The sequence below is a fragment of the Vulpes lagopus genome, chromosome 9 (genome assembly GCF_018345385.1).
Source record: "Vulpes lagopus strain Blue_001 chromosome 9, ASM1834538v1, whole genome shotgun sequence".
NCBI classification, from domain to species: domain Eukaryota; kingdom Metazoa; phylum Chordata; class Mammalia; order Carnivora; family Canidae; genus Vulpes; species Vulpes lagopus.
This window is the reverse complement of record NC_054832.1, coordinates 55,653,933-55,670,581: the sequence shown is the minus strand read 5'-3', so window position 1 is coordinate 55,670,581 and position 16,649 is coordinate 55,653,933. Positions and strand designations below refer to the sequence as shown.

Here is a 16,649-nt window from a genome sequence, read left to right as displayed (position 1 = left end):
TAGAAATCAGTAGCAGTGTAATTTGTTGAAAGCATAGCACTAGTTCTGTACCTACCACAAACCTCTAGGGGATAAAATTATTGTCATCGTGTCATTTAAATTCTATTTTAATTTCGGTCTCCTCCGAGTCACCCTGCCTTTTAAATTTCTTTCTGAATTTGAAATTCCTAAAATTATGTATATGTTAGAAAACAGGCATCTCTATTCAGGATAGAAAGAGAACATGTTTTTTGGTTCATTTTTACTTTGTTTCCATAACATCCTTGACCTTATTTTTAAATTAAAACTGGCTTATTTTGCAATAAGGTGCAATTTGTTCATTTATATGAACCGTATGTGGATTGAAAAAAAATCAAGATAAATCTTCATGCACAGCATACAATCAGATTACGCCTAGACTCTATATTTACGCGGGGTCTGATAGCAATCAATGGTTTAGCTTCATTGCATTTCAAGATGTATTTGCACCCAGTTGTCCAGTGATAGTGTCCTCACCCTGGAAATAATTTAGTTGCAAATTGACTGGAAGATGGTGAAAATTGAAAGTTAAAATTAGAAATACTCATAATAAACAGCAGAAAAAAGGTCAGATGATGCTGCGCTATGATGAGATTGGAATGGATGGTAAATGAGGTTTTGTGTTTGTCGTGAGATGTATGTGACATGCCTACCCAATGTCGCTGTAATATCCAGCCTCACAGAGGAGATTATCGGGAAAATTGATGCTGGAAAGAATTTTCTGTTAGATTGGGAAATTAGAATTGCACTCTTTTCTTTGATGTGTGTGAAGCTCCTGCACATTACATTGCTCATCTAGGCAAAATCCTAAACCATCTTTAACACCGAATATTCGGATTAACCTCATAAAACAATTGTCTTCTTGAGATTTGGACCATAAGTATTATGTGTACAGCCAAATGCCAAAACATCTAAAATAAGGTGTGAAATCACACACACACACACACACACACACACACACACACACACACACACACAAAAGCAGCGACAGATATGGAATGTATAGTAAAGTTTTTAATCCTGTATTCACCACATAAAAATATTATTTTCATTTCTGAATTATAACTAGTCTGTTCTTTTTGGTATTTTGAAATATTTTCAGTGTTCAAGAATTTTAGAAAAGAGATAAGTAATTAAACGCTAGTCAAAGTAACTGTTTTCTAAGTTAGCATTTGTGAATGGGAGTAGATGAGCTTTAAGGTGATAAAGGCATTCTGAGACACCAGAGAGCATGTGTTGTGGATGAATCTTTCAAGGTCACCTAGGGTTATCTAAACATGAGACAGGAGTACATTTTAAAATATATTTATAAAGCCCACTTAGTAGATAAAAAGAAGTGTGATTTTTGCCTTTTGAGATTCACATCATTTAAAAGTGTTTGTCCAGTCATTTTTATGAGTCAGTGGATTTAGAGTCAGAGCTACTCGAAAAAACATACAGTTTTTCAGAATTTGATGTTGTGAGTCTTTTAAAATTGAGGTGTTCTATTCTTTTTTGGGAATCAGGAATAATCACACCAGAAAAGGAGCTAAAAGTCAGTGTGGGAGGGGGGACCCAGCCACTCCTGCTGGCGAAAGAAGAGGATGTTGCAACAAAAAGATCAAAACCTACAGAGGACAATAAATTCTGTCACGAACAGGTAAAAATGTTTTTTTTTTTCCCTTTGCTGTGTAAACCTGTTATTATTGTTGCTATTATTATTACTACTACTCCTGAGAGTTTTAGAGCCACAAACGAGTTCATGCTGTTAAAACGTATGTAGACACCGTGTTCAATTACTGTACTCTATACTATTACTATAGTATACCATACCCCACATTAATTGGTGTTACTTCTAATGTTCTACAGTCATCAGAGTCCATCAACTAACAGCAGCCGTGTTTATCCCATATTCTCCAGCTCTTTCAGTGCCCTTATTGTAACTACAATAGTAGGGACCAGAGTCGTATCCAGATGCATGTCCTGTCACAGCACTCGGTACAGCCCGTCATCTGCTGTCCCCTCTGTCAGGACGTCCTCAGCAACAAAATGCACCTCCAGCTGCATCTGACGCATTTGCACAGCGTGTCTCCGGATTGTGTGGAGAAGCTGCTCATGACAGTAAGGAGACCAAACGTTGCTTCGCATGTGACATGATCCCTCTAAAAGTATCAACACAAAATCTGTAATTATTGCTTGAGAAATGTATCTTTTCTGCCTACCGATAGTTCTCTTACAGACCGTGTTCTAGAAATCACAACCAAGGCCCATTTATTTGTCGTCTCTTTTGCTTACGGAGAAAGGAAATATATGATTAAAGGCATAGCTTATTCAGTAACATGTTTTATTGTCTTACTTTTAGATCTGTAATGTTAATTGCATGATTCACGTGGGCACGTTGAGTCTCAAACTTTCCTGATGATCGTTGTAAAAAAAAATAGACTGACAAAAACCTTCAAATCATATTTTTAAAAAAGAAAAGAGGAATATGGCATTGTAATAGTATTGATCTAAAATCCGAAGGGATAGCCTTGGTCTGTAGGAGCCACAAAATGTCCCCGTTTCTGTGTGGAAAAATGTAAGTGGGATGGTCTACGGCCCAGCGGCAAATGTGATGGAGTCTGATTTCTGGGCTCCATGTGACATGAACCCCTTTGCTTCTCACAGGTGCCTGTGCCCGATGTGATGATGCCCAACAGTCTGCTACTGCCAGCGGCCGCCTCTGAGAAGTCAGAGCGGGACACACCTGCAGCCATCACAGCTGAGGGATCTGGGAAATATTCAGGTATGCCAGCCCGGGTGCAGGATCTGTGGAAAACACGTTCAGGGGCTCGCATGTGTGGTGATGTTCAGGACTATTACTATTAAAGTTTTAAAAGCATGGAAAAAAAAAAAAAAACTGTGGTGTTTCCAAGAGCTACATTTTCCAAAGCACATGTAGTATCTCGTTACCTATAACTGCTCTTAGGAGACCTAAAAGTGTCGATGACCAAGGATATTGTGTGTTCTCATTCCTAACCGCTGGCGTCATGGCCCTCATATCATGCTGATTACAGCATCCTATAACTACCTTTAACCTGCTTCTTTTTTTTTTTTTCCCCCTATCCTGGAATTCCTTGAGATCGGGGGTGATTTCTTATTCACCTTTACATCCCCAGCACCCAGTACAGTGCTTGGCACACAGTAGCTGCTCAATAAGTATTTCCGCAAAGAATCAATTAGGGCCGCCTCGGTGGCTCAGTCGGGTAAGCGTCCAACTCTTCGTCTCAGCTGGGGTCTTGATCTCCGGTGGTGAGTTCAAACCCCACGTTGGGCTCCACGCTGGGCACGGGGCCTACTTCAGAAAGAGAGAGAGAATTGATTTAGCAGAAATCTTTAGAGTTTCCTACTTACTATATTTATTGGCATTTAAGCAGTAGGCTTTCTTCCTGTAAGTGACATATTTGTGCTTTCTTCCGCACAGGCGACAGTCCAGTGGATGACAAAAGTATGGCAGGTCTTGATGACTCAAAGGCTAGCGTGGAAATAAAGAGCGAGGAGCAGAAACCAACGAAAGAACCCATGGAAGTGTCAGAATGGAATAAAAATAGCAGTAAGGATGTGAAAATCCCTGACACCCTGCAGGATCAGTTAAGCGAGCAGCAAAAGAGGCAGCCGCTCTCCGTGTCGGACCGCCACGTTTATAAGTACCGCTGTAACCACTGCAGCTTGGCTTTTAAGACTATGCAGAAGCTTCAGATACATTCCCAGTATCATGCGATTCGGGCCGCGACGATGTGTAATCTCTGCCAGCGAAGTTTCCGTACATTCCAGGCTTTAAAAAAACACTTGGAAGCAGGCCACCCCGAGCTGAGCGAGGCCGAACTTCAGCAGCTGTATGCCTCCTTGCCCGTGAACGGCGAGCTGTGGGCAGAGAGCGAAACGATGGCACAGGACGACCACGGCCTAGAGCAGGAAATGGAGAGAGAGTATGAGGTGGACCACGAAGGGAAGGCCAGTCCTGTAGGAAGTGATAGTAGCTCAATCCCGGATGACATGGGCTCTGAACCAAAGCGGACCTTACCTTTCAGAAAAGGGCCAAACTTTACGATGGAAAAATTCCTTGACCCATCGCGCCCGTATAAGTGTACAGTGTGTAAAGAGTCGTTCACCCAGAAGAACATTCTCTTGGTCCATTATAATTCAGTGTCTCATCTGCATAAGTTGAAAAAGGTCTTGCAGGAAGCCTCCAGTCCCGTTCCTCAAGAGACCAACAGCAGCACAGACAACAAGCCCTACAAGTGCAGCATCTGCAACGTTGCGTACAGCCAAAGCTCCACGTTGGAAATCCACATGAGGTCCGTGCTCCACCAGACAAAGGCGCGGGCTGCCAAGCTGGAGCCGAGCGGCCCCGGGGCTGGTGGGCACGGCATGGCAGCAAACAGTAGTCCCGGCCAAGGGATGTTAGATTCCATGAGTCTAGCGACAGTCGGCAGCAAGGAGAGCCACTTAGATGCCAAAGAATTAAATAAAAAGCAAAGTCCGGACTTAATCTCTGCGCAACCTCCGCACCACCCGCTGCAGTCACCAGCACAAATCCAGATGCAGCTCCAGCACGAGTTGCAGCAGCAAGCTGCGTTCTTTCAGCCTCAGTTTCTAAACCCAGCCTTTTTGCCCCATTTCCCTGTGACCCCCGAAGCACTGTTGCAGTTCCAGCAGCCTCAGTTTCTCTTCCCCTTCTACATCCCCGGCACGGAGTTCAGCCTGGGGCCGGATTTGGGCTTGCCGGGCTCGGCCACGTTTGGAATGCCTGGCATGACGGGAATGGCCGGATCCTTGCTTGAAGACTTGAAGCAGCAGATTCAGACCCAGCATCACGTCGGCCAGACTCAGCTCCAGATCCTACAGCAGCAAGCGCAGCAGTACCAGGCCGCGCAGCCCCAGCTGCAGCCCCAGAAGCAGCCGCAGCCGCAGCCGCAGCCGCAGCCGCAGCCGCAGCCGCAGCCCGCCGCGAGCAAGTTGCTGAAACAGGAGCAACCGAACCTCGCCAGCGCCGACGGCCCCGCCTCGAAGGACGCGCCCCCGTACAAGGAGGCAGAGGAGGCCGCGGAAAAGCAAGAGAAGCCAAAGCAAGACTATACAAGCGAGGGGGAGGGGCTCAAGGAAAGCAAGGACGCGAAGAAGCAGAAATCCCTGGAACCGTGCATCCCGCCGCCCCGGATCGCTTCGGGGGCCAGAGGAAACGCAGCCAAGGCCTTGCTGGAGAACTTCGGGTTCGAGCTGGTCATTCAGTACAACGAAAACAGGCAGAAGGTCCAGAAGAAGGGCAAGAGTGGGGAAGCCGAGAGCACCGATAAGCTGGAGTGCGGGACGTGCGGCAAGCTCTTCTCCAACGTCCTGATCCTGAAGAGCCACCAGGAGCACGTGCACGGGCAGTTCTTCCCCTACGGCGCGCTGGAGAAGTTCGCGCGGCAGTACCGGGAGGCCTACGACAAGCTGTATCCCATCTCGCCCGCCTCGCCCGAGACGCCCCCGCCGCCCCCGCCGCCGCCGCCGCCGCCGCCGCCGCTGCCCGCCGCGCCCCCGCCGCCGCCGCCCCTGGGGCCCGGGAAGCTGCCCAGCGCCGGGCCCGCGCCCCTGCAGGCGCCCCCGCCCACGCCCCCGCCGCCGCCGCCGCCGCCGCCCCCGCCGCCGCCGCCGCCGCCGCCGCCCTCGGCGCCCCCGCAGGTGCAGCTGCCCGTGTCCCTGGACCTCCCGCTCTTCCCGTCCATCATGATGCAGCCGGTGCAGCACCCCGCGCTGCCGCCGCAGCTCGCCCTGCAGCTGCCGCAGATGGACGCGCTCTCGGCCGACCTCACGCAGCTCTGCCAGCAGCAGCTCGGGCTGGACGCCGGCTTCCTGCGGCACTCGCAGTTCAAGCGGCCGCGGACCAGGATCACGGACGACCAGCTGAAGATCCTGCGCGCCTACTTCGACATCAACAACTCGCCCAGCGAGGAGCAGATCCAGGAGATGGCCGAGAAGTCGGGCCTGTCGCAGAAGGTCATCAAGCACTGGTTCCGGAACACGCTCTTCAAGGAACGACAGCGGAACAAGGACTCGCCCTACAACTTCAGCAACCCTCCCATCACCGTCCTGGAGGACATCCGGGTCGACCCGCAGCCCTCCTCCTTGGAGCACTACAAGTCGGACGCGTCTTTCAGCAAAAGGTCTTCCAGGACGAGGTTCACCGACTACCAGCTGAGGGTCCTGCAGGACTTCTTTGACACAAACGCCTACCCGAAGGATGACGAGATAGAACAACTGTCCACCGTCCTCAACCTCCCCACGCGGGTCATTGTCGTGTGGTTCCAGAACGCCCGTCAGAAGGCTCGGAAGAGTTACGAGAACCAGGCGGAAACGAAAGACAACGAAAAGAGAGAACTGACCAACGAGCGGTACATCCGGACGAGCAACATGCAGTACCAGTGTAAGAAGTGCAACGTGGTGTTCCCCAGGATCTTTGACCTGATCACGCACCAGAAGAAGCAGTGTTACAAGGATGAGGATGATGACGCCCCGGACGAGAGCCAAACCGAGGACTCCATGGATGCCACCGATCAAGTGGTGTACAAGCACTGCACGGTGTCCGGCCAGACCGAGGTGGCCAAGAGCACCGCGGCCCCGGCCGCAAGCTCTGGCTCCGGGACCAGTACCCCCCTGATTCCGTCCCCCAAGCCAGAACTTGAGAAGACCTCTCCGAAACCTGAGTATCCCACAGAAAAGCCAAAGCAGAGTGACCCCACTCCCCCTTCTCAAGGCACCAAACCAGCCCTGCCGTTAGCATCAACGTCCTCCTCAGACCCACCGCAGGCCTCGGCGGCCCCGCCGCCGCAGCCACAGCCACAGCCACAGCCACAGCCACCACCCAAGCAGCCCCAGCTCGTCGGAAGACCTCCCTCGGCCTCTCAGACCCCGGTCCCTTCCAGCCCACTGCAGCTTTCCATGACTTCCCTCCAGAACAGTCTACCTCCACAGTTACTACAATACCAATGTGATCAGTGTACAGTTGCCTTCCCAACTCTGGAACTCTGGCAGGAGCACCAGCACATGCACTTCCTTGCTGCTCAAAACCAATTCCTTCACTCTCCATTCTTGGAAAGGCCCATGGACATGCCCTACATGATCTTCGACCCCAACAACCCGCTGATGACTGGACAGCTGCTGAGCGGTTCCCTCCCGCAGATGCCCCCCCAGACCGGCTCGTCCCACGGCACACCGCCCGCCCCAGTGGCTGCTTCCCTCAAAAGGAAACTGGACGACAAGGAAGACACGGCCTGCAGTGAGAAGGAGGGAGGGAACAGTGGCGAAGACCAGCACCGCGATAAACGCCTGAGGACCACAATCACCCCGGAACAGCTGGAGATACTCTATGAAAAATACCTGCTGGACTCCAATCCCACCAGAAAGATGCTGGATCACATTGCACGTGAGGTGGGGCTGAAGAAGAGAGTGGTGCAAGTGTGGTTCCAGAACACACGAGCTCGAGAGAGGAAGGGCCAGTTCCGGGCGGTGGGCCCGGCCCAGTCCCACAAACGGTGCCCCTTTTGCCGAGCCCTGTTCAAGGCCAAGTCGGCCTTAGAGAGCCACATTCGCTCTCGGCACTGGAACGAGGGCAAGCAGGCCGGGTACAGCTTGCCGCCCAGCCCGCTGATCGCAGCCGAGGATGGGGGAGAGAGCCCTCAGAAATACATTTATTTCGATTACCCGTCTTTGCCACTAACCAAAATCGATCTCTCAAGTGAGACGGAATTGGCTTCCACCGTGTCAACACCGGTTAGCAAAACGGCAGAGCTGTCGCCCAAGAACCTTTTGAGCCCTTCCTCCTTTAAAGCAGAATGTTCTGAGGACGTGGAGCACTTGAACGCGCCGCCGGCCGAGGCGGGGTATGATCAAAACAAAACTGATTTTGATGAGACGTCGTCGATTAACACAGCGATCAGTGACGCCACGACGGGCGATGAGGGCAACGCTGAGGTGGAAAGCGCCACGGGGAGTTCCGGAGACGTGAAGCCAGCCCTGTCTCCCAAGGAGCCCAAAACTCTCGACCCCTTGCCAAAACCCGCCACCACGCCCACCGCGGAGGTCTGCGAGGAGAAATTTCTCTTTTCCCTCACCAGCCCCTCCCTCCATTTCAGTGATAAGGATGGTGACCACGACCAAAGCTTCTATATCACCGACGACCCCGACGACAATGCCGACCGCAGTGAGTCCTCCAGCATAGCCGACCCGAGTTCCCCAAATCCCTTTGGCTCCGGCAACCCTTTCAAGTCCAAAAGCAACGATCGACCAGGTCACAAGCGGTTCAGAACCCAGATGAGCAACCTCCAGCTCAAGGTTCTCAAGGCTTGCTTCAGCGACTACCGAACTCCAACCATGCAGGAATGCGAGATGCTGGGCAATGAGATCGGTCTGCCCAAACGCGTGGTCCAGGTGTGGTTCCAGAATGCAAGGGCGAAGGAAAAGAAATTTAAGATTAACATAGGGAAGCCTTTCATGATTAACCAGAGTGGAGCAGAAGGCACCAAACCAGAGTGTACCCTCTGCGGGGTCAAGTACTCTGCCCGCTTGTCCATCAGAGATCACATTTTCTCCAAACAGCACATTTCAAAGGTGAGGGAGACCGTTGGGAGCCAGCTTGATCGGGAGAAAGATTACTTGGCTCCGACCACCGTCCGGCAGCTGATGGCACAGCAAGAACTTGATCGTATAAAGAAAGCTTCGGACGTGCTGGGCTTAGCGGTCCAGCAGCCGAGCATGATGGACAGCGGCTCCCTCCACGGCATCAGTCTGCCAGCAGCCTATCCAGGACTCCCTGGCCTCCCTCCGGTTCTCCTCCCTGGAATGAACGGTCCATCCTCCTTGCCCGGATTTCCACAGAACTCAAACAGTAAGTCATTTCAAGGAGAGTCAGTCTAATTCATTCATTAAATAGTAGGCAGCCGATCACGTGTAACCAAGAACAGGGTACATTTGGATCTCTTTTAATTTCAGTAAGTGACACCTTTACCTTATTTGAAATCGATATTTTATTGGCTGCAATTAAGAACCAGGAAGTGAGTCCACCTGAACATACGCAGAAAAAGAAACACTAGGTAGGTCATAGCAGTGTCTCAGAGTTATATTGATTATTTATATCGGTACATCCTTATGTCGTAGAGGAATTCCTTTTATATAATTATTTTAATACTGATTTCAAATGGCATTTTAGCACAAACATGTGGCATAATATTCAATATACATATTAATAAAGCAAAGCATTAAATAATACATTTTTTTGGATCTTAATTTATGTTCTTCCCAAGGAAAAAGTTTGTTTGTTTGTTTTGGGTTTGGTTTTTCTCCTCCTCCTCCTCCTCCTCCTCCTCCTCCTCCTCCTCCTCCTTCTCCTCTTTCCTCTTCCTCCTCCTCCTCTTTTTCTCCTCCTCCTCCTCCTTCTTCTTCCTCTCCTCCTCCTCCTCCTCCTCCTCCTCCTCCTCCTTCTTCTCCTTCTCCTTCCCCTTCCCCTTCCCCTTCCCCTTCCCCTTCCCCTTCCCCTTCCTCTTCCTCTTCTTCTTCTTCTTCTTCTTCTTCTTCTTCTTCTTCTTCTTCTTCTTCTTCTTCTTCTTCTTCTTCTTCTCCTTCCTCTTCCTCTTCTTCTTCAGTGACAGGAAGTTCAAAAGTTAAGGGCCCCCTAGATAGAGGAATTCACCTACATTACACCTAGCAGATAATAAGCTTATGTTCAAAGCTTAACTTCTAAAAATATGACCTCTGATCATTTGCAATTTAGCATTGCTCTAAGATTTTGATTTTTAGAGCTCCCATTTTTACTTGGTCCTTCAATAAATCTATAATCTTAGAAGTATATTTATATTAATCTATGACTTCCTACCCCCATCTCTACCCCAGGTCTATAAAGTCATAACTAAATTGTAAAGTTGTTTGAGGCAACCCCAGGTGATAAATCCAATTCTTTTTTTTTTTTTTTTTGATGAATCCAATTCTGTGTTCATCAAGAGAAATATAATTTATTCAGTGTAGATTTTGTGAATAGAGGATAGGCATCCAATTATATTGGGTTAAAAAAATTGAATACAGTGAGCGAGGCAATCACACAGCCAAACATGTAACAAATATTGTATGTTTTATATGTTATACATAGAACATTACATATTATGCAAAGTAGAAAAAAGGATTCTTTTATAATTTCTTCCTTCAAGTTTTATTTTTCAAATTAATAGCATTTAAAAAAAAAACAAAACAAAACAGGGCAGCCCCAGTGGCTTAGCGGTTTAGCGCCGCCTTCAGCCTAGGGTGTGATCCTGGAGACCCCCGACATGGAGCCTGCTTCTCCCTGCCTGTCTCTCTCTCTCTCTCTGTCTGTCTGTCTCTAATGAATAAATAAAATCTTTAAAAAAACACAGAAATAAGAAAACACCAGTGATGTTTTTTACCTTTTCACAAGGAAACTTTGACATTATTTAGAATGAACTAATTACATGTATCTACAGAGTTTCCAAAACACACAAAGCTTTTCTAATTTTCACAAATTAGACTCTTACATACATTTCAGACTTTCCAGTTTCATCTTTCTCTTCTAAAAACCAAAGTTGCCATGTCAATGGTGGGAAGGTCCTCCTATTTTAACTTTTAGCGTGGGAGATACGAAAACAATGCTATCAAATGGCCCTTTGACCACGACTAGCTTCTCGGGATCCTCCTTTCCAGAATGACTAGCTGACATTAGAGAGAAGCAGAGTAGACCTACACACGTAAGGAATGTGCCCAAGAGCAATTCTGCAATGGCCCTTCCCTTAACTATCATACCAACTGCCTTGCCCCTAAGTAATATTCTGGGCTTAATTATCTGGATATTCTTGGGGCCTCAAAATGTTAAAGCTACAGTTGCATGATTTGTCTCTACATTTAAATCAAGTCGGACATAATTATTTTAAGAATAATGCGGTGCTTGGTGTTTTTTTTTTTTGCAGATGAATGTGTTAATCTTCCATTCCCACTTCACATGTCACTGTGATTATTGACACAGAAAAATGTCTTATGTGGAAAAGCTTCTATGATCAGTTACATAAAATCGAGATTTTCCACATAATGTCTGATATGGAAAAACCCCTATGGACAGCTATGTAAAGTTTACAGCTATGTAAAATTCAAAATAAAATATTATGTAAAATAGAGTAAAATCTGATACTTTACATCTGCTAAGAACAGTTTAAGTATCTATGCCTTTAATCTACAAGTCTGCTTTAATTGATGCAGCCCGTGTAGTCACCCTTTTCAGTGGCAGCCAGAGCATCTGGTTTTTCTTTCTGCTGGGTAATGGGTCCTTCGCTGACTGCCCTTCTGGTCCATTGCTCCAAAACCAGCACCCAGAGGGCTTGCATGAGAGAAAGTGAGAAGGGAAGAGGGAAGTGTTTATGAAATACTTAAATAACCTAACCTTTCTTCTCATTCAATTCAACATAGATATTATTTGTATCCTTTCCCTACCCCCAAAATGTGGGCTCTGTTCATTAGAGTTTCAAAAAGATGCTGGAGGCCTCTCTTCAGTGAGCAGTATCTACAGATGCATCAGGTGTTGAGGAACTCGGGCTTTGAATCTGTTGCTTTATTCAATCATAGACCAAAACAGACCAGAGAATGATGCAAAGAGAAAAGGTCTGTGAACATACCTACTAGAATTTGCAATTTCTCTTGAATCCGTTCTTTGTCTGTGATAGATTTTCAACATTAACACAGAGGAGGTACCAGCAGGACCTGGTCTGAGAGTCACACTTCCAGTTCACATCCTTTTTAGGCTAATTTACCTGTAGTGGGTAATGTTGAGTCTTTTAATTATCTTTATCTCTATGAGATAGACTGGAGCTGTGGTTCTCCATCCTTCTATCCTCATCTTTCCGCTGGGTTCTTTCTTCCCAAACAAATATCTCCTTTGCTTTCTGGGAGAAGTAGACTTACTAGCCAGGTGAAATCAAAAGGAGAAAAAATGCTTTCTTTCTAAGTAGCATATATCTATCTGTGTTTCTCCCATGCCCTGGGCTCTTGCCACAACTTGATATATACATGAATAAACTTTGAGAATATGACATGTTCATCTTGGGCCCACTTTAATGGGATTTATTTATAGAAAAGCCTTCATTTTAAAGATAACCCATCCCTTTGAAGGTAAATCTGAGGGGGTTGATCCTGAGGAAATCCCAGAAAAGGGACTCCATTGGATATGAGATGTGCCATAAAGTAATGTCTGATTCCAAAGGCTACACGCCAAAATTGGTTTAAATTGCAATGTACGTGTTCAGTTTTAGTATTTATCAACCTCTAAATTTTCTGGCTTAATCACCCATTTTATTCTGTATTGGGTGGAATGGCTGTTCTGCTTTACCAGCTTTAAGACTTACCTTGCTTCCAACAAATCTTCAAATCATTTCGTCTTTCAAGATCATAACAAGGCCCTTTCGAGGGTAATATGCATCATGTGTGCCTATTTCCTGAATGATGACCCAGCCCTCTGTTCAGTAGTACTAATTACTATGACTCATTTGCTAATACAGTGAATAATTTTCCACTTTAAAAATTTCCTCATTTGTCTTCTTCTCTCAGGATCGTATGCAAAAAGGGCAAGTGGCAATAGGAAATCACGATACCGTACACCTGGAAAAATCGAAAAACTTCAGGTTTACATTTAATGCTTGAGGGTGTTGGCTTCCTTTGGCATTTTGCTCAAGATGAATAGAAAACTAACTTGATTTTCTATTTTTAACTTATTTACTTTATCCTTTTAAGCAGTGTCTGATTTTTATATCTTCCATTAGTGTTTGGAAATACTGTCTAACCCAATTTCCTTAAACGGAATGTTAGAACATGCCTTTTGCATTTTTCTCATACTTCAGTGTAATTTACTAGCACATTTGGGGTAAATCTAGATAAGAGTCAGTCTTTCATAATTTTAGCACAATTGTCTTTGGCTCCATGTACATAATAAGTTTTATTTTCACCTCAAAAATAAATTGTCCCTCTGGGAGACCAAAATCAAGGAAACCTGAGGGAAAATAATGGTATCTAAGTTCATTGCGAGACTGGCGTTTTCTTCCAAAAGCGTAACTTTCGGGAATAGGCAGCTGTTTCAGGAGAATAAAACAAACAAACAAAAAATGATAACAGGAGATTATAGGAGATTATTTGTAGAATAAGTTTCCTCTTTCAGTGAAATGTCAATGAATTGGAGTAGGAGTTAGGGAGCAGGAGCAAACAAACGTGTCTTTAGCACTATCCCTTGGTGACAGACATGAAAATTGGACATGCATTTAGTTATAGTTAGCACCACTTTTTCTGTATCAGGATTACTGTTCAGTGTTTTCTCTGCTATTTCCGATTTTCATATATCTGCATCTCTTTTCCTAAAATTTTTACTTCATTGTTAATTATTTAACTAAGATGACTTCTCAAGATGTTGGATTCCTGAAAATCGCTGATAGTCTTTGACCATAGTGGTTAGGAATACCGTTGCAGTCTTCTAAAAATCTTCATGCCAGTCTGTCATATGGCCTCTGTATGGGAACTTGTAAACCCCAAGTGATGGGAAAGCCTGAGTCAACAACTATGGATCCTTTTTGCTTTCTCACTACCATTGCTGATTTTGGCCTTTTAGTTCCTTAAGATTTCTCACTTGAAATGACCATGTCAGAGAGATAAGTAAGCCAGCAATTTTCATAGACATGGGAGGCAAAAGCACTTAGGTGGAGGTGGTGCAATCGAGTATGAAGTCTAGTTGAACTAGACCTAGAACTAAGGTTGGCTTTATGAATAGGCAAAAGAAGCTCAGCACCAACATAGTATCATTGTGACAATGCAAGGAAGGTTCTTTGGTCCTTAGTAAAGCTCCTTCCACCTGAATCACTCATATCTGAAATTCTGTAGTTAGATATTAATACCTTTGACTTACTGAATTATCCTCTGTTAAAAGGAAAGTAGCATAGAATATCATGAAATCAGAATACCAGCAGGAAGACATCCCAAATTATATAATCTAAAAATATATTAAGCCTTTTCAGAAATAAGTGTATTCTGAGGGGTGCCTGGGTGGCCCAGTTGGTTGAGTTTCCAACTCTTGATTTCCACTCAGGTCAAGATCTCAGGGTCCTGAGATCGAGCCCCTTGCCCCCACATTGGGCTCTGTATAAGCAATAAGCAGAAAGTTTGCCTGGATTCTCCTTCTCCCTCTGCTGGCCCCCAACCCCCATGCCATGCGTGCACATACACTTGCACATCTATCTGCGCACGCTCTCTCTCTCAAATAAATCCTTAAAAAAAAAAAAGAAATAGGTATATTCAAATCTTTGGTTCTTTCTTGCAAATACAATTTTATAGAAAGGAAAGCGGAAAGAAGAAAGGCCTACTAGGCCTTATTAGGGCAAGGAGTTGAGGGCTTGCCCCCCAAAAGCAACTCCATTACTTCACAGTTTTCTTAGGGCTAGTCTACATCCTGTGAATCTAAGAAGTCTAATCATACCAAATTGGGTTAAAGATTCAAGAATTTGGGGCAGCCCGGGTGGCTCAGCGGTTTAGCACTGCCTTTGGCCCAGGGCATGATTCTGGAGGCCCGGGATCGAGTCCCACGTCAGGCTCCCTGCGTGGAGCCTGCTTCTCCCTCTGCCTGTGTCTCTGCCTCTCTCTCTCTCTGTGTCTCTCATGGATAAAAAAATAAAATCTTTAAAAACAAAACAAAACAAAAAAGATTCAAGAATTTATTCATTCATCCCTACCATTCCCCTGCAAATCTTCAGCCATTTTCATTTAAATGTTTTTCCAACGTGTCAGCCATTATTCTATAAAATGTGGATACTTGCTACCAGTTTCTCCTGGAAATACAATGTGAATTTTCAAGGTTTTTCTTTTTCTTTTGCATTTTGAATATTTGTATTTTTTTAGCTTTGGAATTGATCCAATTATAAACTTTGAGTGTCAGCTATAAAATTTAGTTTCCCCAAACTTCATCTCCCATTGAGTCACAGATTTCTCTCTGTCAAGTCACCTAATAGCTCTCAGACTCAATTTTAGTACTTAAAAAAAAAAAAAAATGGAGTTTTTAGCATCTGTCCCCATTACCATTGAGGATATTGGGGAACTATTCTGTAGCGTGATGGAAATTACTTAGAGATTATCACTAAAACAACTAAAGAAATTATTCCAAAGTAAATCAGGGAAGAGTTGGGTGTGGTGAGGTTACACAGAATATCAGCCAGTAATAAGCTAGGCTAATTGACAATAATATGATAATGATTAGGGTCAAATTGAGAGTGATGTTGAGGACTTGAGAGTATCTTGAATGCTAAGCCTAAGAAAAGTTTTCTTACCTGGGTGAAGTCTAAAGTTTGTTTGTTTTCTAGCTAAAGAAGCATGCAGTTTTTGTATCACTTGTCTGTCTTTGTTTCTTTCCTTCTTTCTTTCTTTCTTTCTTTCTTTCTTTCTTTCTTTCTTTCCTTCTTTTTTTTTTTTAACACTCAAGTGTTGCATTTAGCATAGAGGTAAGACTTTGAACAATATTAAAAGAGGTGGTTGTCTTAAATCTATGATCATTTTCTCCACAGCTATCCACTAATTTAAACTTGATTCACCTTCTCCTGGTTAATTCTTCCCTGTGCCCATGAGGCCTCCATCACAGTCGTTGCCTAGATCCTTGGGCCGAGAGCTGTAATCTCCTTTAGGAATGAACCGCCATCCATAAGGCTCCGTGTCTGTTCCTTTTGTAGTCAACTTTATTTGCCTCTAAAAAACATATTCAGGAAAGGCACAGACTTACAATTCCCTTTTCTACCCTGAGCTGTGGTTTAGTTTCTCACCCAACTATCCAGCTCATAAAAATGGCTCTGTGATAGGTTATTAGTAGCCACTACGTTCAGCTGAGTCCTTGAGATCCAGGTAGAGTCATACTGTCCTGGGCCTGTGTCTGCCTACTGGGAATTTAGCTGCCCTTCTCTAGTGGGGTTAGAATCCTTTTGGCACACCACAAGCAAACCTGGAAGAAGCATGTTTCGGGGTGGAGGGTGCGGTTGATAAAGTTGAATGTTAATATATTCAGTTCCCCTCAAGTACTCTGTTAGCCAGATTGTCAGGGTGGTAATAAATAGTTTGATCCGAACCCTTAAAAATGAAATCGTGCCTAACCATGCTCAGCTGGTTAGCATGAAGAGCCGTGACTTCACCGCTATTTGGTTTTTTGTTTGTTGGCTTGTTTTTTGGTGCCACTGGTGGTCATTTACTATTGCTCTTTAATTAGCTTGCCACCTTCTTTATTTAACGGAAATGCACTTTTCTACCGCAAGCGAAGCGGATGAACTTCATTTTGTTTGATGGCTCCTAACTTTTAGTGAAGGTGGTGATTATCAGACTGTTCAGGCGAAGGAGGAGGGAGTCCACCTTCCCAGAGGCAGAGTAAGAAATCGGTGACAATGAGCAGCAGAGTAGGGAGCTGCGCAAAGCGTGTCAATTAGAAGCCACCACTGCTGGTCACCACGATGCACCTGCCTTTCCTAACGTGAGAGCACTGGTTGGGGGGAGCGAAATGTGGCTAAAGCGTGCCGATCTCCTCCCTCAGAGTCACGGTGGGCGTTGAAACTGCTAGAAGAACTGCTAGA

At 45.5% G+C, this 16,649-nt stretch overlaps 1 protein-coding gene across 6 annotated transcripts in view; it reads left to right on the top strand.

Moving 5' to 3' along the window:
* ZFHX4 (zinc finger homeobox 4) overlaps positions 1–16,649 on the top strand; it is a 189,781-nt gene that overhangs the window by 169,217 nt on the left and 3,915 nt on the right. For all 6 annotated transcript variants that reach the window (XM_041769256.1, XM_041769261.1, XM_041769254.1 and 3 more), the window contains exons 7-10: positions 1,524–1,657; positions 1,918–2,118; positions 2,665–2,782; positions 3,461–8,905. In XM_041769256.1, coding sequence (XP_041625190.1) covers positions 1,524–1,657; positions 1,918–2,118; positions 2,665–2,782; positions 3,461–8,905 — 5,898 coding nt within the window. The remainder of the gene's footprint in view (positions 1–1,523; positions 1,658–1,917; positions 2,119–2,664; positions 2,783–3,460; positions 8,906–16,649) is intronic.